Source organism: Dryobates pubescens, chromosome 15 (assembly GCF_014839835.1).
Source record: "Dryobates pubescens isolate bDryPub1 chromosome 15, bDryPub1.pri, whole genome shotgun sequence".
Taxonomy (NCBI): domain Eukaryota; kingdom Metazoa; phylum Chordata; class Aves; order Piciformes; family Picidae; genus Dryobates; species Dryobates pubescens.
Genome location: NC_071626.1, coordinates 13912383 through 13933793, shown reverse-complemented (window position 1 = coordinate 13933793; position 21411 = coordinate 13912383). Strand labels below are relative to the sequence as shown.

Sequence of the window (21411 nt, the reverse complement as noted above, 5' to 3'; positions counted from 1 at the left end):
TGCACTGCCCCAGGCATGACTCAGGTCGTCCTGCTCTAGTGACTCCACACACACTAGCCAGATGATTGGTTTTTTGACTTGGGATACTTTCTTTGTTATGTGCTGCCTGCAGGCAGCTCTGGCAGCTTCTCACTGCTTGGGCTGGGGAATGCAGGCACCAGCTCTGGCCTTTCTTAATCCCAGCTGCCACTCCTATATTAGATCTGTGTTGTGTTATCTCACAGCTATAAGGACACTAAATTGTAGACAGCAGGCTTCATCCAGATAGGCATTTGTCTCCACCTCCAGTGTTACAAGAATCCTGTTAAGTGTTCCCATCATCCCCTCCTACCCCTCAGCCCAAAAAACCCAACGCCCCACAAAAAAAACCACCCCTTTTCCCAGTTCTGCTCCGAAGTTTGACAGTCTTGTCATTTTTTCATGTTGCTGAGTTAGATGAAAAGGCTGCTATGGGTGAGGCTTCTCAGCAACACCTGCAAAGGATGGACAGTCACAGGGATCCTAAGAGCTCTTCATCTAAGGAGCCACAACCATGGACTGAAGCAGCTCAGAGCAGGTAGGAGGAAGAGGCAAAGACACAAAAAGATCAGGAAGGAAAAAAGCTTACCTTTTATGCTTATTTATTTAATTTTTTTCTTCTTCCCAGCTTTGATTTAAAAGAAACTAAACTAGTGGTACAGACAGTCACAGGAGACTACCTGGATTTACTTGTGGAGGAAACTGCTTTCCCCCTTTTCAGAAATAGAACTGAACAAATTTAAGCTCCTTTCCTGGCTGCAGTGCATAAATTTAGATGCAGTGTCAGGGTCCAGGCACAAATTCCTCACTTATTAGGTAAGGACCACTGAATCATTTAATCTGCAGATAAGACTTGTCTAGGCTGATCCACTCGCACAGGGCACTGTGCCTGCACACGGCAGCCTTGTGCTGGCAGCCGCAGCCTGCTCTCAATTATTGTGCAGCCACAGCAGAGCGCTGTGCTGGCCCTTGCCCTTGGGAGGTGCTGGGCCTCCTGGTGAAACAGAGCTCCCGCTTTGTAAGTAGGGGAAAAACAACTAATGGAATAAATGTGTTTGTTCTAAAAGCCAGTGGCAGGACATCTGTGGGAAGAAATGCTGTTGGGAAGGAATTAAAAGGAGAGCAAAATCAAGAATTCAGGGCATTATTCAAGGACAGGGGACAGTTCTGGGTCACATCATGGAAGCTCACCAGAAAACTGTACAGCTTTGTCTCTTTTGACATCTGAAGCTGCTGAAAGCTATTAGTAAAGACAGGATCATTCTCCTTCCACTCGTCTCTGTGCATACAGTGTAGGGACTACACTTGCTTGAGAGGATAGACATAGAGGAGTTACAAATAAGTTACTTTTGCCACTATTTCTGCATCTTGCAGGCTGCTTGCTCTGCCTTGCTTTAAGCCACAGGCTGTAGACACACAGCTGCCCACAAAGATGCTCAAAATCCATCAACTGCCTCTGCCCTGGGGTCCTCTAACTCCTGGAGCTCCTTTTTCTTGTCCCTCCTCTGGGACTGCTGGTTTTATACAATACACAGGAAGAGCTGGATGCTGGTAGTGCTGAGATGCTGTAAGCCACAGCCATTCTGAGGCAGGCAAGCACAGCAACCTGCAATGAGTACTGGGCAGGGCAGAAGGGCCGATGGCACTACACAGTGCTGGGAGCACAAGAAAGGGCATCATGCCTCATGAGAATAGAATAGAATAGAATAGAATAGACCAGGTTGGAAGAGACCTTCAAGATCATCATGTCCAACCTATCATCCAACAACACCTAATCAACTAAACCATGCAACCAAGCACCCTATCAAGTCTCCTCCTGAACACCCCCAGCGATGGTGACCCCACCACCTCCTCGGGCAGCCCATTCCAATGGGCAATCACTCTCTCTGCGTAAAACTTCCTCCTGACCTCCAGCTTAAACCTCCCCTGGCGCAGCCTGAGACTGTGTCCTCTTGTTCTGGTACTGGTTGCCTGGGAGAAGAGACCAACCTCTGCCTGACTACAATCCCCCTTCAGGTAGTTGCAGAGAGCAATAAGGTCACCCCTGAGTCTCCTCTTCTCCAGTCTAAGCGACCCCAGCTCCCTCAGTCTCTCCTCATAGGGCTTGTGTTCCAAGCCCCTCAGAGGGGGACAAATAAAGCAAAGCGGAACGATAGAAGTGGGCTCTAGAGGCACTACCTCTCTGCTGGAGACAGTACCTCCAGTAGTTGGGGCAACTGTGTAGTCTGGTCTGGAGAGCATTAGATAAGCAGCTGTGCATGAGAGGAACAGCTCTCTGCTGAGACAGAGACATGCAGCCGCTCAGATATCAGATGTGACTACAATGCATTACAAAGAAGCTGTGCTTTTCCATTCAGGAAACTGGAATTGGGTACAGATTTGTTTGTCAGGCCAGCTGCTCAGTCCAACCCAAGTGAGGCCTGCAGACACCAGATGCCACCAGCATCAATCAGAGCACACTGCCATCAGAGTGGCAGCTAACATCTCCCATCGCGTGAGACAGACAGATATATCAACAGGCAAACTGTCTCTCTTCTAGTAAATCAAAAATTAAAAACCTATGTAAGTGAGGACTGTTTCTCCAGATCTGCTTCATTTCCCTTGTGAAAGTGACAGTGAATAAAATGGCAGTAGAAAGTACAAGAAAGCAGCCCATGAAATGGGAGCTTATGTAGAAGAGGAAGTACACAAACTGGTCACACAGCTCTTCCTAAACATTCCCTCCTTCCCACAGACTGCATAATGACCTGTACAAGGCCACCTTAAGAAGAAAGGAGCTGGAGGTCCTGAGATACTTCAGGATCCTGCTGCCTTTGGGATGTTTCAGACCTGATCCTCACTCCTTTAAGCCCCATGAAACAGCACACCCTAGAAGGCCTAGCAGAATGGCAGGGGCATGCAAAGCTCTGTCATCTCCCTTACCCACTGCCTTGGTTGACTTCTTGCACAAGTAATGGGTACCTGCAATCCCACCCTGCCACTGGTTTTATTTCCCCTGCCTTTTAGGCTCTCCTTTCCTACCAAACAAGTGAAATGGCCCATGATGGTCATTACAATAGGCTGCACCAGAGATAGGTTCAGTGTTTCAGACAGCTCTAACAAAAACTCTGCTACCGGGAAGGCCCAGGGAATATTAGCTAATGGAAATCACTCAAGCTGCAAGTTGTGTTTCAATCCATCTTCACCTGATAAGTGCAACTGGCAGCTGGCAAAGAAAGGCAGCTGCACCAACAGCCTTAGCCCATCAATGCAACACACAAAGTCTGCTGGTACCTCACTGCATGTGACCAAACTGGCATTAATGAAGGCATGGCAGATCAACCAATCCCAAGTCAGAGGCATGCATTTTTGACTTGTAGATTATCTTTTCCAGGCTGCACAACTTAATAGTAATTACACTAGGCATTTACAGTTTTGTGTTTTTTTTCCTGCCAGAAAGATGTTTTGATATTGGTAGAGGTACCTTGGCACCATGTGAAAACCAGTAAGGGCAGATCCACTAAAGCCAACACAAGAACTGTTCCTACTTTTTGAGAAGCTGTGACTTCCCATGAGGATGTGCATGTGACTGGTGGTAACCATTCCCATTTGAATTTTTCCTGGAACCATGCTTTTTCTGTGAGTGCATTTTGGACAGCTGTGCCAAAAAGTGCTGCTGACAAGGATTGTTCCTTGGCTGTGGTGCCCTTGCCTCTGGTCCCTAACTCTCTCTCATGCCTAAGAACAGAGGGGCACCTCATAAACCAGATTGATGAAAACTTAGAATCATGAAAGATATTTATCATCAGCGTGCAGTTCACCTGCACAGCTCCTGGCCACAAACTACCACTGAGATCATGAATTCAGGAGGATGTAGGATGGTCATTACCAGCTCCTTCTGAGAAGAGGCCAGACACAGCTTCCCCTGAGGCTTCCCACTGATTCCAATGAAGAAGCAGAAGGAAAGAAGGTCTTTCCAGAGACTTTTGCGACTCTGACAGCTTTGAGCTGAACAATGAACTAGGAAAGGTTTTGAGATTTCCGAGTAAGCTAAAGAGCCTTATACAGCTGCTCAAGTCTCCAAACTGCACCACAGAAGACCCTCAGAGAAAGTTATTCTTCTCAGCCTTCAAGAGCTTAAACAACACAAAACACACCTGCTAAGCTTGATGTTTTCAGAGCTCCTTACCTGTGCGAGGAGTCCTGGCTGGATCTGAAGAGGCTGAGCCCCAGGAGCCTGAGTGACAATGGGAACGGCGTTCTCCATCCGAACTGAATACCCAGCATGCTTCGAAGGGGAGGCTTGTAACCCTGTTTCACCAAGACAGAAGGTACAGCATTAGCCATCAACAGCAGGGGTCTGGTTTTCAGAGGTGCCTAAAGACACTCACTGATGTCCACTAACACAGAAGTGTTCAGTACCTCTGAAAAATCAGGCTCTTAAAGAGTTTCAAGTATTTTACCTCAGCCCAAAGATCAAATGTTTACAAATGTGGTACATGCATAAGGGTGCAGAAATGTTCAAAGATGTTACAAGATTGAGCTCATATTTTTAGAGTGCCTTGAATGCATGAGAAACATCTCAATACAGTGTAAACACAGAAGTAAAGGAGGAGAGGGGTGATAATGGCCTCTCCTCCCCTATATCCTCTGAGTATTGTCCTTGCGACCCAAACCCCATCACTATGTAAGAACAGTCTCTTTAGACCAAAGTGGGACAGTGGGATGGGACAGCCTTGATGGGGATAAGTGATTTTCTCGTGTGCAACTCAGAATTAAAAGACTCTGATTTGACCACGTAAGCTGGCACATTCCAAACTCCAATCACTGCTGACTCAGCCACACATCAGCCTAACAGAGATGGAGAAAGCTTCCCTCTCTACCACCTTAGTGAATAGCACAGCCTGGTGTTACCTCCTTTGCTTCAGAAGTTTTTCAAGACAGCAAGCAGATGTTAGCTTACATATTCTAGCAACACCTTTCTGAAGTCAAACCCTTGAGATGCATTTTAGCTATGTAGAAGAGGTCTAGCTGAACTCCTGTAGTTCAAAAGAGCTTTGATAATCTTGCAGAACATTTAATAACTGCCTAGAGACTGCTGCACAGACAGGCTTGTAGAAATGAACAGCAGAAGCTGCACCAGCTGAACTAAGATCTACTTAAGACCACTTCCTACAGGTACCTGGCTACATTTTCCAAATTGCTACAGCATCTGAGTTCAAGGGAAGGAGAAAAGGCTAAAGTTCATCATCACTCCAGTGTCCTGACAGTGGTACCTGCCACTGCAATACAGAAGCAATGCTGTCTGAAGCTGTTAGAGCTGAAGGAATTGTGCTGATAAATGGTCACAAGCATCTGCTATGGAGACAAACCCTCATCTCCACCATTCCCTACTACATTAACCTCCTGAGTCCCATTTTTAACAACTGAATCACTAAGAAGCGATGAACCCTTTATTTATAACTGATTTATTGTTGTTGTAGGGCAAAGTTTTCATATTTAACAAAGTGAGGCAGAATAGCCTCAGGCTTGGTTTAGGCCCAACAAATATCACATAATCTCTTGCAGACCCTCTTCTCAGTTCCTGCCCCATTGTTTCAGACCAAACACTCCGAACTCATGACGCTGGAGATGCTTGCAAGATCCTCTGCTGTTGCAAGTATTTCCATCTGCAACAACCTCATTGCTCTGGTGTACTAGGCCAGCAATTTTTCTACTATATCATCTGCCCTAAGGAAGCCTGTTCCCAACAAAAGCTATGTGAAACAGCAGAGGTGAGCGAGAAGCCCCTGGCCAAGACCTATTGAAGCTGTTACTTACCTTGGAAGCCTGGTGGGCAGACGATGAGAGCTTGCTGGAAGGGGTCAGGCCGGGCACAGATCTGCGCTGTTCCTGTCTGCAGGGGCATGCTCCGCTGGGCCACCGCAGCCATGGACGCCGCTGAGGGCTGGTAGAGTGCAGATTGGTAATTTAGTATGGAGACCTCAGGGTTGGCTAAGGAAATAGTGGCACTGGAGGAGGTGGGAGCCAGGTTGGTGGTCTAAAGGAATGACGGGAATTAAACAAAAACAAACAAAAAATGAGGGAGATGGGTACGCTGGAAGAAGCAAAACCCAAAAACAAAAATAGTAAAATATTGCAAGATAAAGGGGAAAAAAAAAAAAAAAGGCAAACTGAAACTGAAAAAAGGGTAGAACAGGACACCGAGGAGCAGAGAAGCAAGGGCAGCAACAGGGAAAGAAGCATGATCTGCCTGAGTAAACACAGCTGTACCATGCCACAGGACCTCTGGCCGCATGGCATTCCTGCATGCTGCTCAGACAGCACATTCTCCAAAGCTGAACTGTAGCCTTCTTTAACACCTAACTGGCTCTGATTTGCAGCATGATGAAGATGGGTTCAGAAAATGCTATCACCCCAAACCACACTGTTTTGTCATCGTGCACATAGCTCTAGAAGAAGCTCACATTTCTTAGGTACAAGAAACTTAGCACCTCCATGCTCTGTGAAGACTTGTTGTGAGATGGGAAACTCATTCCAGCTTTTCCTCTACCTTGCATCTAAGAAAGCTCCTGTCTTTTAAACTAAGGTTCGAATGTGAAGGAGGTAATGATAACACTTTCAAAGTCCAAACTTTACTTGGCTTGATAATAAAATCTCTTAGAGCAAAAATTTCATCAGGGCATGTTGCGAGGCCACAAAAATCAGCCCAGTGTTCTGCAAAACATCTGGAAATTCGAGGGTGACTTGTTTTTCATTTGGACAGAGTCTGTAAGAGTTGCAGATGAACAGCCCCTCCAAAGCTCTGCCACTGCTCTATAAAAATGTCTTCAGCATTCCTGTCTAGGCAGCTAGGCTCTACCAGACCAGAGCCCACATCTCCCCTCCAATCAAATGTACCAGCATCACTGCTGGAGGCAAATTGGACACTTTCACATGGTGAATGGAAGAACCCAGGATGAAGTTTTGATCAAGCCTGCAGGACACAGGAGGCTAAGTGTTTTTTGCTGCCCAAGCTGGCACTGGGCCTAGGTAGGGTACCCATGCCACAGCCACAAGGAATGCAACAGTGAAACATTTCTTCCTCCTCCTCTCTCTGTGCAGACACAGAGATATATGTAATCGGTTCCCATGTTTAACACACAGAGCAGCAACCATGACAGCTCCTACACTCCTAATCTCAGGAGTCATAACTGGAAGGAGGCAACCCCCAGATATTTTGCAGAGACAGGGAACACCAGAGAACTATGATGAATAGTATGCTGAAGAGAACAGTGAAAAGTTTAGAGCTTGTTCAAATTAAAACACTCTTCCTGGAAACATTTCTAGCATTTCTTCTAGCAATACTGGAGATACTGGTTCTGCTCACAATGCACTCCCCTTATGAGAATTTAGAGACTACCACAGATCTATCCAGCCAACAACTGATCTTAACATCAAGTGAGCTGCAAGGAAATGAAAGCAAGTTTGCATTTCCTACTAGCAATTGCGGTACAAATGGTGTCTCTGCCCTGCAGCTGGGGCCTAGGGGAGGATGCAGCATGCATTTCTTTAGTCAGCATCTCAGAAACAGCCAAAAAAGGGAACCAGTTTTTGTAACTAATACACCAAGCCATGACCTGTCACTGTCTATCTGCTTAATGAATTGTTCCAAAGGACCTTGTGTCATGAAGTCTGGTTTTCTGAGTGACACAGAAACACCCTGTACATGTAGATCAACTCTTTTAACTCTCTTGCTTTCCAAGCACCATTTCTGCAACACCACCTGCAATCTCTACAGTGAATCTTGAGCAGCCCGTTTCAAAACTGCTTAAGAGACAGCAGCTATTTCTTGAGCTTCAGTCTCTTAGAGTGCTGTCCCTGAAGAGTTTCCTTTCACTGTTGTAATACAGTACTACAGTAAACAACACAGCCTGCCAGTCACACAAAATTTGTCAACCCAGCACCCCCTAACACTGGGGCATGTAAAACTGATATGAAGGTCCAAAGCATAATTACAAAGCCAGAGCCCACCAATGAAGAGTGCAAGATATTTGGAGTGGGGGTATGTGCACAGGGTCCCCATGTCAGCTGTGGCACCTGGAGTAAAACCAATGAGAGAGAAGAATAAACATTACCACTAAACTCTTCTTTCCCCTTGCTTGGTTACAGAAGGATTTAAATTCTTTTTACTTCAATACAATTTGAAGTACTGTAAGATCACAAACACTCCTGCCTGACCCAGGGAGTGCAGTCCTGCTTGCTGCATTAAGGGACTAATGAGCTTTTCCCCATAGCAACTTCTTAAGTAAGCAGGATTTATCACCCCCAACAACAGCATAAACAATAAGGACAACATTTCACCATCACACAAAATGCTGCAAAATTACTGCTTGCCTGAGGAAAAGAAAATGAGGAAGAGCAGAAGAAGGAGACTAAAAAGGTGCCATCTTTTTGCAGGCATGTTAAAAGGGATGCTACTGTGTTTTTCATCTTCTAGACCCTACTGACAGAAATGTTTCAGGTACTGGCTGTTTCTGATCGATGCCCGTACCTGGTTATGGACTGTGTTCAGCTGGTTGTTAAAAGTCATGGTCAGGTTGGTCGACGTACTCGGGGCTACATGGGTGATGAACGGTGTCTTGCTCTGGTTCACTGTGTCATACATATTCACCCGCCGCTTGCAAATCTCCATGTTCTGGAAGCAGGACTTGACACTATAAGGAAAGGGAGTACAAGGAAGAGACAGAAAATCAACCAACCAACACAAGTAACAGTTCATCACAGTGGTCCTGCACTAGGTCTCCATAGCAGGCCTAGCACTTTCTAGGTTCCTAGAGCCCTTTGCTATTTTATGCAGGTCTCTCTTAAACAGTGAGTCATATTAACCTTGTATTGAAGAGGGCCAAATGGGTGTCAAGATGCTGCTCTGGGACTCCTGTGTGCCCCCACGGGTCTGAGCAAGCAAACTGGGTGCTCTTTATGTGGCTGGGTGTGGTGGTGAGAGAAAGTTCAGGTCTTCTCCCCCTAGAAACTATGGCTAACTCAGTCAGAGAAGCAAAATGGGAAAGAGCTATACTTTACAAGCAGGATGACATGTGATGAATATATACACAATATACAGTATTTACAGTATATACAAAAATATACAGCAAAGAACGTAACACAGAAAATCTGCCTTCCCCCCTCGATAGAGAAGGGCCCCCCCAACCTCCTTTTCCCCCCTTCCTCCTTTATTCCCAAAAAGGGTTAGAGAGAAAAGGTAATTATTAGGGAAATTCTATGGTAAGGGAAGAAAAATAATTAGTTTCTTATCTCAGTAGTTGAAGGCCAGCGCCAAGCACAGAAAGAAAAACAGCTGTTCAGACTCAGACCAAAACAGACTGAGACTTTTTGCACAGAGCAAAACCTGAAAGTTACCTTCCCATTGATCTACCAATGAAATTCATTTAGCATTATCTTTGTTTTCCCTTTTTACACCAAAACATTCAGCTAGAGTGTCTCAGTAGCTGTACCTTTTTTAAAGGCACAGCCTAAAACTGTCACACTGGGCAAGGACTACAAAGACTGAAAGAGGCTGAGAGCAAGCAAGAAAGGTAGACACTGTTGGTTGTTTTTTCTTTCTTTTTTTTTTTTTTTTTTTCTCTTTCTCTTTTTTCTCTTTCTGCTGACTGAGCCTGAGAGGAAAAGACAGCTCATGCTTTCTGCTGCAGTGTAGGCCTAAACATAGTTTTCACAAGTCTTTTGCAACAATGAATTTCACTGTTCTCGGTCACTGAGACCACTGAGAAATGTTACATGTTTCTTTCAAAGAGTAGTTCCCTGAGAGCTGAGTCCAGTCAAAACTGGACCTGCCTGGCTAAGCAATTCTGCACATGAGGTGTCCTCTTCCAGTCAGTGGGACGATTCATATGGCAAATCAGATTCATCAACATCCCAAGGGAATCAGGTTCTAGGGTTATCTCAGACTGAGAATTGACTCTCTGGAGGGAAAGATTGCAGCTCCTTCCTCTGCACAGACCTGCCTTTAAATGTTAGTGATACAGCAATGGAAATCTTGGAAGCATCATATTTTGTATCGTCAGTAAAGGAGATGAAGTCTCTGCATTGTAAGAGCACTCTAGGTGTCTAGTTACATGAAAATGTCAGTGTTTCATTTGTACTGTTTGATATCCCAATTATAAAGAGATTTAGGAGATAACAACATAGCTATCTTGTGCAAATTATATTTTTACTAAAATCTTGGTTTTTCAAGGTCTAAAAAAATACACACTTTCCATAATTGTTTTACAAACGTGACCTCAGGATCTGAAACACAACCCCAAGAAAAAGTATAAAGGCGTTTGGTTTAGTTCTACCATCCCAACCCAGAAGACCAGAAAATCTCAGCAGTGAAAATTAGCTGTGGCTGTAAAAAAAAATAAAACCCCCCAATCAGCTGTATACATAATTTCTTTTGTAATTTTCCTCCTTAATTGTAATTATCCCTACCTGATAGCCCTAGGGGAAATTTTTAAGATGTAAAATGTCCCTTCAAAAGGAACGGAGTCCCAGGATCCCTAGGATTGGTCAGGAAGAATACCTAGACCTTTTAATACCTGTCTTTTCTCTTACTCCCATGGGCATCTTTCTGCTCCTACAGGTAATATCTTGACAACTGGATGGGTGCCATAAACACCTGTGGATAAGACAGGCTCAGGACACTGTGCATAGCTGCACATCCATTTATAGGACTATGAAGTATCTCTGAGTTGCAGAACACTCAGAAAAAGCAAACACTTATCAAATAAATACAGATCACATTCTTCCAGAGAAGTATAAATATAATTCTCCCTCCAAAAAACAGAAGGCACTGAAAAGAGTATATATTCTGCAAACAGTAAATTGTGTGTGCTACCAAACGGATGTATATGATAAGGTACAATCTCTACTGATGCAATACTATATTCTTTGTCTCTAGTTTGAAAAATAAGGGGAGGAAAAAGTGGCAAGGACAAAGAAAACCAACAAAGACTGAGGAGTGCTCAACAATTTAAGAGCAAGGCAGTTAAACATGTGAAATGGGGGGGCTAACCTTGCTTTGCTGTTTACTCAGAGCAGCCCCCCTCAGGTTGCTCAAACTTGCAGCCGCTCTGAAGCCTGCCACAGCAGAGATTCCTTCCAGAAGCTACATCTTCCATATATTCTCACTCTGCTGCCTGATTTACTTTCAAGAGAGATTCAACTCCCTGCATCTCTCAGAGCTTTGAAGTTTCTATTCTCAAAACCACAGGAAATCACAGACAAAATTTCCATCAACTTGCCATGCTGGTTACAGCTTATTGCTCTCTTTACCAATCACCACTTCCAATGCAGAGAGGCTGTGCGGGGTTATGCAGCTGGCTGGCACAGCATTTAGTATTCAGAGACCCGATGCTGAATTTTTTATTTGGGTAAAATTCTCACTGCTATTGGCCTCAATGGTATTTTCAGTATCTTTCTGGGGCTTTGCCTGGGCAGCCACAAGTAAGCACTTAAAAAATGAAGATGCAGTTATGGCCTGTTGTGTTAGCAGAAAAATTTCTCATGGCCATGCCATTTCAGATGCCAGAAATCTCCCCTACCTAACACAATCTGCTGGTGCACAGCAAGAAGGACTGTTGAAAATAAAAGAACTTTAGTATAGGATGCTACCACTGTTAGAAAATACTGTCTTTTTTTTTTTATTATAAACATTTTTACATGGAACTCACTCTATGTGTTTAGTACAACAATCTCCCATTGTTTTCATTACATGTATCACTATTTACTTACAGGTAATGATGCTCAAAGATCTCTGTGCAGGGTAAGTCTGGGTTTACTCAGATCATGCACTCACTACCTTCAGCCAATCAGCTGTTCTCATCTTGTGATAAATCTAACAAAAAGGCAACTACAGCTCCTTTACAGAGGGAAACCTACCTTAAATGAACCAGAAATATCACAGGTAAGAGCATACATATGGGCAGAAGAGATGTCACATGGTAACCTGTTGCTCTGCAGCATCCATACAAACATCTCTGTGGCTTTTTAAGCATTCATTTTTGTTTTTGTACCTGAGCTCCTCACAACCTTTAAACCCTCATGTTCAAGGCACCCAAGGAAGTATAGTGCTGTGCAGGTAACTGTTCTCCCAGTGAGGTGAAGGACCTGTAAAAGGACCCTGAACCTCAAAGTGATGTAGAACAGGATGTTCAAAGCTTGCTGTCCTGAAGGCTCTGGGAAACTCCCCCTCTGTGTCTGACTTCACTTGCCCCTGCCTGGCCCCTGTGTGAAAAGCCCAGGAAACAAGAACAGTGTGCTGGGTACAGGTTTCCTGCATTTTGGGCTGTTGCACCCCATAACGCAGCCTTAGAAGAAGGGGGAGTCAGGCTTGAAGGCATAACACTTCACGTCTCCATTGGGCAGTGGAGGCCATTTCCATTCCACACGTGTCAGCTGAGGTGAGAGCACAGTGTTTAAGGTCACATAGCTGAAACATGAACTCCTCGTCCTGCTGCCTGTACCTGCAAACCAGTGTGGTGCAGAAAAAGCTCTGCACCTCAAAAGCTAACAGCCCCAAATGGACCTCTGCAGGATGGGAAGGCTCTGGGAGAGGAAGGGTTGGTTCCCCAAAGCAACTAAGGTTGATAACTGCAGTAACAATCAGGACTATATTACTCTGAGATATACTGATGCTTTCAGCACTAATTGCATAATTCTTCTGCATTTTAATGCAAACATCTGTAATTATGGAATATTTACATAATGAATGATGCACACTCCGCAGTGTTTTAAATACCAAGCACCTACAACGCGATTCTTGCAGCATTAAGAGTTGGCAACCCTCTTTTATTTTAACAAGAAAGATTGAAACTTAAGGTTTAAGCATCCTAATGTCCCTCAGATATGTGTGGCCTCCACCACAACCAGCTCTTCTCTTTACCACTCGGCTCAAAACCCAAAGGCAAAGAGAGCCACATACTGTGTGCTGTGAGGGAAATCAAGCAAGTGTGTCATGGTGACAAAGGGGTGGTTCAGAGTTTCAATGGGTGTTATCCTCTTGTCTGCATCTATCGTCAACATCTTCTTTAACAGATCTATGAACTCCCGCCGGTCTGCCTTTTCTACCAACATATCACTCCCTTCCAAATCTGTTGTCATGTTCACCTGAAGGAGAAAGGACAAGGGAAAAGAGCAGATGGTTAGGTCTCCAGCAAATTTTGTTCACTTCTCCTTGGAGCACATGCCACGCAAGCCTCCCTGTCTTAAGGGGTAGTTGCTGAAGCCACACAGCAGACTCCATGGTGGCTTGCGCATGTCAGACCTCTAGACAGACTGCTAAGTGTTCAGCTCACTTGGGTCAATGGCTAATGAAACACTTAGTCACCCTCCACTGAAGATGAACAGCTTCCATGTGGTAGCAGGCAAGCTCTGATAATCAGTATATTTATCATACAAAGACTGAGCTATCAGATACTCAACTATGTGTCCTGTGAGCAAAAAAGATATATAGAAGAAATAAAAATTGTCAGCAGGTTTATGAGAAACTTCCCATTCATGTTTCAGGTGCCAGGATAAAAGCAAAATCCTTTATGCTAATCCATACATTTATACATTCTTCTAGCTCTGTGTATTTGCTTGCAAATGCTACAATGTTCAGGCTTTGGCAGCATGAACTCCAATTTTGTGCCAGTGTTGTGCCAGTTCTGCACTCTTTGTTTTCTAGTGCAAATTCATGTCACAGAAGTGGTTATGCTAGAGTTCACTTCCACACCTACACAGAACCAACACTGAATTGGTACTCCCTATTCCCCAAGGCAGACAGATTTTAGAGATCACATGTTCCTGTGTCCACAGTGATTATTTACAATGTCACCCTTTTACAAATGGAAATACTAAAGGGCAGAGAAGTTAGAGACTTGCCAGTTGGTGCATGGAGAAACACTCAGAGGCAAGAGAGAGCACACGATTCTGACAGTTAGAGATGTGACTTAGCCATTTTCCAAGGCTGCTTTACTACAGCACATTCAGCCCATGTGCAGTTTTCCCTACAAAGCAGCACATGAGGAGCTGATCTGGAAGGCATAATTCTGGTATTTCTCAGCAGCTGGCATAAGAATAGGGTATACAGAGAAATCATGTAGTTCCCCTTTGTTAGCACTGCATGAAAGCATGTGAAGTAGTTGTGCTGGTTGCTCACCAATGCTCTTACCTGTGCCATATCATCCAAACAGTTGAAAATATACTTCCTTGCTTCTTTCGACTTAATCCCCGTCTCTGCCTCATGATCATCCGGTGTCTGCTCAAAACAGGAGACAAGCATTGACTAGAACTGCCCTGCAATCAGCTGTGGGTTATGTGCCACTTCCAGTTGTACCTTATCCTGCCCTCATTGAGACCTCTGTCTCTCTCTTGCCCAACCAGGTAACATTTACACTATCTCTACTATGGTTATACAGCAGTTTGTGTGTCACAAAGTGATTTACCTCTTCTTTTTCATTCAGAGGATACTCCCAATGACAGTGTGAGTACCAAAGGCCTCTTACACCCACCCCATCATGAGGCTTAGCATCCCATCCTTACAGCCAGAAGCACAATGGCCTCTGTCCTTGGGGACTGAATGCAGCCACACACAGTGGTACAAGAGACTCAGGGCTCACCTGCATTACCAGCAGTTTTGATTTTTGAAATCAAAATACTTCATTTTCTCTTTTCTTTCCCCAAGGTGTTAGATATTAGAGCAAAGTCTGCCCAGGGCATGTTTCATTTAAACAAGAGATCAATCCATTGGATACTTAAGAGAAAGATCTCTAGACCAATTGTAGACTTCAATTTCCCACAAAGCAGTGTCAAGCAGGTGGACTAAGGGCTGCAGACTCTGGGGACGACAGTTTTACCTTGGGCTATACCCACCCCAATGTCTGTGCTGCACTGCATGAAGCAGAGACCTAGGCTCTGAGGTGATCTGAATGTGTCTCCTCACTTCCAACCAACAATTGCAAGATAAAAGAAACAAAGGAACATCTTCCTACCTTCAGCCTCCACAAAGGATATGGTGAGTCTGTATCCCTGTTGAAAAACCTCGTAGTCTTTGTCCCTGCACTTAACAAATACTCTGCTGGCAAGCCTTGCGTCTGTGAAATATAGCGAATCTGTAAGAAAAGGAGAGGTCACTGTTCATTCCATGAAGATCTCGGGAGGTCTTTCTTGAAGGAGGGCAGAAGGACTTAAAACAATGTAACAAAGAAAGAGAAAACGCAGCACATAGTTAGCCTTCACCAAACCCAAAAGAGCCCAGTGCAAGGAATGAGGGGAAAGAGAACTCCCACACAGCATCTCTCCATTTATCACTAACATCACTGGAAACTCACCATTATGGTACACTCCCACGAGGCCTATAGATAAAGGAAGGAAGGAAGGAAAGTCCCTAGGTTTTAGAGGTCAAAGAAGACTCACACAGAGATTTCAATAGGATGTTTCACCATTTTGCACCTTTTTATGTCATGCTCTCCTCTCCAGGAGGTTAATTTCAACAATCCGGCATCTGCGCACCAGCTTTAGCTGTTTTTATCCCAAGCTGAGCACACAGCACAGTCTCTCCTAGGAGCAATCTGACGTATGAAATGCAGAGCTATGAAGTGACATAGCTCATCTTTGGACTTCAATGAAATATATAGTCAGACTAACTGACATCCTCATGGTATGTGAGGTACTTTGTCTCTTTTGCTTACATTTCTTCAGTATAACATCACTGGCACTCACAGAGCTAAGAGATGCTACATATGTGTTTCCAGGATCTCTGCCTTTAATTTATTTAGTCAAAGGACAAAGGGTTTGTGACTGCACAGTTAGAGACAGATCTCACACATGCCTGGAATGCCACTCAAAGCCTTAACTTTGGCATCTCCTGACTCCCAAATGCTTCTGCATAATTTCTGTAAACTCTGCAAAACTACTAAAAATAGTCATCTACTCTAGAAGACTAGAAAGTGTTTTGGAGAGAAGAGACAGAGAGAGGTAAAAACAATTAAATAAATAAAGGTATAAAAAGCAGCCATGGTTTCAAAGACCTCCAAGCACTCAGAAGCCACTTCACCGAGTGTGCTTTGCTTGGTTCTGTAGCTCCTTACATGTATCAGAGGCCATGCACCTGAGAAGCACCAGGATCCCGCCTGCAGCCCAGCACCAGTGCTGCAGGGAGACTCAGTCTGCAGTGAGGGGCCAGGATCAGACCCTGTGACTTTCCTAGCTCCTCAGGAGCCCTCACCATTATTGGTGGAAGCTCTGTGCTATGTATATGTGTATATGAAAACCTTACTACCTTTCTCTTTTTTTAAACAAAACATTTATAAATGAGGGGAAAAAAAATCCCTTTTTACAAGCCATATGCACAGAAAGCTAAGATCACCCCAAAGCAGACTACAGGATTCAAAAGTGCTCTGCAGCCCTGGCTTTAGCAGTCCCTGTGCTATCAGTTTTAGGAGTACAAAAAGAGTGTAAAAGCCTATAGGGAGAGAAGCATGACAGTTTGTATTAACTGGTAACCTACACCACTGTGAACGTTCTCCTTCTTGTCATTGCTTTTAATACACGTCCTCTTAAAAAGGATTACAAAATGCAGTAGAAATGGTGTAGTTTCTTCTAACAAATAAACCTTTATTTGATCCCTGCTGTTGCAGCAGAGAAAGGGTGCATGCTCTGCTCAGTGAGGAGAGACTAGTACAGAGCTCTCCAGTGTTGACTCTTGATTGAGATTTCGCTTAGGCAGTCAGGGTACCAAAAGCCAGGGTACCAAACAGCACACTGGTTACCTAGGATAAATACCCCAGGTGGTTAATGAGAAAGTTGGCTTGGAAGGGTAAGAAACACCGCCCCCGCCTTCATTAGCAAAACAGAGAAAGTGGCCATCCTTTCACTCAGATAAGGAAAGGGCAAAATATCTGTGCACCTACCAGCACCCAGGACAGTATCCATACGCACCTGATCATACTCTGAAGCTCCCGGGTACAACGGCCAGCCCAAGAACAGCTCTGCAATGACACATCCCAATGACCACATATCGATTGCTTCACAAAAGGGTAAACCAAGGATGATTTCAGGGGCTCTGCAAAGGAAGAGGTTACAAAACATCAGCAATGGGAGTGGATCTAGTCAGCTGGCATGGAGTGGCCCACACAGGTCATGACACTCACAATGCTGCTTGCTACCAGTAAGTGTCATTGCTCCTATGGAGCTGAAGGCCCCACTAGCACTAGCAAAGAATCTGCTATATAAAGCATGGCTCAGTGAATGTTTATCCTTGCAGAAGAGTTTTGGGGCAGCATTTAGGCAAGAGACAGCCCTACATTTCAGAGTGGTTTGCAAAGGAGAGAGCTACCATTATTTTCATTTGGCAGGTGGGAAAATGAAGCACAAAACTAACACTGTGCATTCAAGACCACCCAATTAAGGCCCTCTCTCAGTGTTCCTGTGCCCAGCACACCATCCTGTGGAGGGAACCATGAGGGCCCCCTGTGGTGAAGCATTGTCTGTTCACACAGCTTGGCAGGCTTCACAAACAGCCAAACATTAAATAATCATTACAGGACTGGTATAAAAGGATTACTGACTTTTAAAACCAATAGATGTAACCATAAAACAGAGAAATAACATAATTAGATCTATTAGACCTAAGCCTTTTCCTCAAGAGGAAGTAGCCCAGAAGCCTTTACTTCCCAGTCTGTCCCAGGTACCTGTTAAAATTTTCTCTTCCCTTCCAGCCTGAACAACCAAGCACAGTGGCACTCCTGCTATGTGTTTACTGTCACCTTCAGGCAATGCCACTGAGGCATCTCTGCTCAGTGAATTTCAGTGTTAGCCCACACTAAGGAAGGAGCAGACACGGTAGAAGCTCCCTAGAAGGATCCCTGGTGCAAAAGAGACTCAAATAAGCAAGACTGGTCTTGGCTCAGACTTCCACAGAACCTTCCAGTGAGGGCCACTTCAGGTTTCAGACAGGTTGAAGTTGGCATCAAATCCTGGCCAGGTACTGTGCAGACTGAGGAGTCAATGGAGTGAACACCTTCCCCCCTTCCCCCCACAAGAGGCATTTCTCCCACTGACTTGGGATGTTTTTAATCTTCCTTCACTAAGACTATTTCAGTTCCCTAAACTCCAGAGACCAAGATGAGACAAGATGAATCCTCCTCATAGCACCCAAATGCTTTGCATTTCCAATGTGGAAGAATCAAGAGTGTGTTACAAATACTGAACACCTTACACAAACCCCACCACTGCAAACAAACACCTTCCTTTCTTTCCCTGCCTCAGCCCAGACTTCCATGTGTAGTTAAGTGCCATAGTTCCTATTTCACACGGGGATCATCTAAGGCTTCTCTCCTGTTTTTCTTGCAGATCTTGCAATATTTCTAAGGCCCCAGCTTCTGGAGTCAGGTGACATACAACAGACATAAAACTTACTTTCCCACACTCTTCTAATTATTAAAAAAAAAAAGAAAAGACAAGAAAAAAGGCATCAGAAAGCAGATAAAAGAAAGAAAACACACACTGCTTTAAAACTTGTGTCATTAAAAAAAATAGCCTTGAGGTTTCCTGGGCCCTGATGCATATTTTGAGAATGCCTGGGGTTGACTATTGAGAAAATCAAGTACCACCATTCAGAGCTGGAAACAGGACCCGTGGTTCCCAGTTTCTCATTTCTCATCAGGGTAAGATCTGACACTAGTGAGATCATTCTAAGGATTACCAGTTGCAGTGGAAAATATTATGTTTTAATCATACTATGACATAGTAAGACATGTGAAGACAAGTCTTTAGCTAAGAAACTGAGATAAATGGGTAATTTTTTCCCCAAAGAAATGAGCAAAGGCCCTGTAGCAAGAATCTATTTTCAGTCCACAAACTTCCCCATTTTGGGTTGACTAGTAATAATAAAGTCCAAAACTATCTGTTGTCAAACCAACAACAGAGAATGTAAAAATGATGGGAAATGCTGGGTTTTAAAGCTTTAGATGCTTTCTGTCATTCCCACAGAAAACATATCAGAAACTTAAAAAGCAGCTACTTTTAGCCTCTCTAACTTCATCTGTGCTTGATGTTCTCATATCCCAGCATTCCTTAGCCCATGACGACAAACTTTTTATTCTAGCATTCATCTCTCCTTAGGAACAAGGGGTTAATTTTCCTCCTTTCCTCCCCATTTCATCATCCCTGCACACTACTCGACACCTAGACAAAATGCAGAGAGAGAAAGACAGCTACGGTGACCTGAATCTCATTACTATGTAAATCCTGCATTCAAAGCCATCTGCCTCTCCCTGTCTGCCTTCCACATCGTGAACAAAATGTCCCTGGTCACTAATGAGAGCTCAGCCGTGTATTGCCTGAGCTTCAAATCCCTCCCACTAACTCAAGTGGAGGGAGTAGCGGATTGGACTGTTGGTGGGGTATTCCAAATGTGACTTTGTGTAGACACCTCCCTGTTCATAGAAATCACTTGCACTGCTCTCATACGCAGCGTACACCTCCTCTCTGCTCTTCTCACACTTATGCTGCCAAAACCTCCAGACCCCTGCAAGAAGGGATGACCTAGAACATGAGGTTCCAAATAATCTTTTTCTCATTTGCCTTTGGCTGGCCAGTGGGTTTCCCTACAGCTCCAGCTTCTGGAGTGCAGCAATTAGGACAGAATTTATTTTTTATACACAAAAGAAGTTTTGCACCTCCACTGTTACTAAGAAAAGCACAAACCCAGTGTCCATATCATTTAAACATATAAAACACAACTAAATGCAACTCTACTGTGTCCAGTTCTGGGCCCCTCAGTTTAGGAAAGATGTTGACTTGCTGGAACATGTCCAGAGAAGGGCAACAAAGCTGGGGAGGGGTTTGGAGCACATGCCCTATGAGGAGAGGCTGAGGGAGCCTGGGTTGCTTAGCCTGCAGAAGAGGAGGCTCAGGGGAGATCTTATTGCTGTCTACAGCTACCTGAAGGGAGGTTGTAGCCAGGTGGGGGTTGGTAACCCAGGTAACCAGCACCAGAACAAGAGGACACAGTCTCAAGCTGTGCCAGGGGAGGTTTAGGCTGGATATCAGGAAGTTCTTCACAGAAAGAGTGATTGGCCATTGGAATGGGCTGCTCAGGGAGGTTGTGGAGTCACCATCACTGGAGGTGTTTAGGAAGAGACTGGATGGGGCGCTTGGTGCCACGGTTTAGTTGATTAGATGGTGTTGGATGATAGGTTGAACTTGATGATCTCAAAGGTCTCTTTCAACCTGGTTAATTCTATTCTATTCTCTTCATTATACCAAGTAACACTTAATGCTGTTGGGAGGGGAGGTGGTGGGATGGTTTCATTTCACTTTTTTTGAAAGCTGTTATTTGCATTACTCAATCAAGTCTAAATATTAGTTGCAATCTTTCCCTCCTCAGACCCAAAGAAATCATAATTCTGGAGCAGCAACAAGAACCCCTGTGAGAGGAGGTGCAGATTGAAGTGATATGGTGCCCTACGTACAGCGCAGCCAAAATTTGCTGTGTCTTTCTCCTTCATGATTGCAATTGGAGTGGCCCTAAGACAAAAAGAACTTGTTAACTTCATTAATCAGTCATTAAGACATCACAAGAACAGGTATTGGACACCACACAGGCTTCCAGATTTTCAGTTAGCAGACACCTCCCATTTGCTGTGAGCAAGAGTTGGAGTCACCCTAGAAGGAACAGTAGTCTGCTTGCCTGCTGGCACTGCAAACAGCCAATGCCAAGCATTGTTACAAGTTCTGTAATGAAACAACTTCTCCACTGATAAAATACCTCTATTGGGTGGAAATTATTCTTTATACTTAGTTATGGATGCACAGATTCTTCTGCATGTAGACCTGTACCTAACATGTGGAACTCCTCACTTTCTTAACATAAACCTGTCGATTTTTTAAGACAAGGTGAGATCTTGACTTCAATCATACATTGGGGCATGGAATTCCAGAGGCAACCTTCTACTTTCAAGAGCATTTAAACTCAGTTGTTTAAAGTCTGAGTTTTCCTTCATCAGGTTTATATTTGTCACTTCTCACTTCATGTTCACATGGATATGCCTAGAGGTGAAAATGGAAGTGCTTGAATCACCTTTCTTTTAGCCCAAGCTATTTCTGCATCCCTGCCCTGTTCTCCCTTGCTTGCAGCAGCTTCTGGCTTTCAGCGTTCTGTCCCATGGACCTTTCAATACAGTTCTACCACCTGGCCCTACAACTCCTCCTGTCTCCCTGACATGACAGCCTGGAGACAGGCTGAACAGACCTAGAAACAGTTAAGCATGAGGATATTCCCCAGACTTATTTTACACTATTTGCAGAATGCTTTCACGTTCCAGTCTTCCCTGAGCCTGATATTTTGTTTGCTTTTGGAGTGACACAAGGTATTTCAGCAGATGTTTCATC

At 44.3% G+C, this 21411-nt stretch overlaps 1 protein-coding gene across 7 annotated transcripts in view; it reads right to left on the bottom strand.

The window, feature by feature from the left end:
* The window catches only part of HIPK2 (homeodomain interacting protein kinase 2), a 130754-nt gene that overhangs the window by 18148 nt on the left and 91195 nt on the right, over positions 1–21411 (bottom strand). For 6 of the 7 annotated variants that reach the window (XM_054168196.1, XM_054168193.1, XM_054168195.1 and 3 more), the window contains 7 exons: positions 16957–17080; positions 15009–15128; positions 14189–14275; positions 12959–13143; positions 8531–8693; positions 5818–6037; positions 4187–4308 (listed from right to left, as the gene is read on the bottom strand). In XM_054168196.1, coding sequence (XP_054024171.1) covers positions 4187–4308; positions 5818–6037; positions 8531–8693; positions 12959–13143; positions 14189–14275; positions 15009–15128; positions 16957–17080 — 1021 coding nt within the window. The remainder of the gene's footprint in view (positions 1–4186; positions 4309–5817; positions 6038–8530; positions 8694–12958; positions 13144–14188; positions 14276–15008; positions 15129–16956; positions 17081–21411) is intronic. The other variant, XM_054168199.1, reaches the window with a different exon arrangement.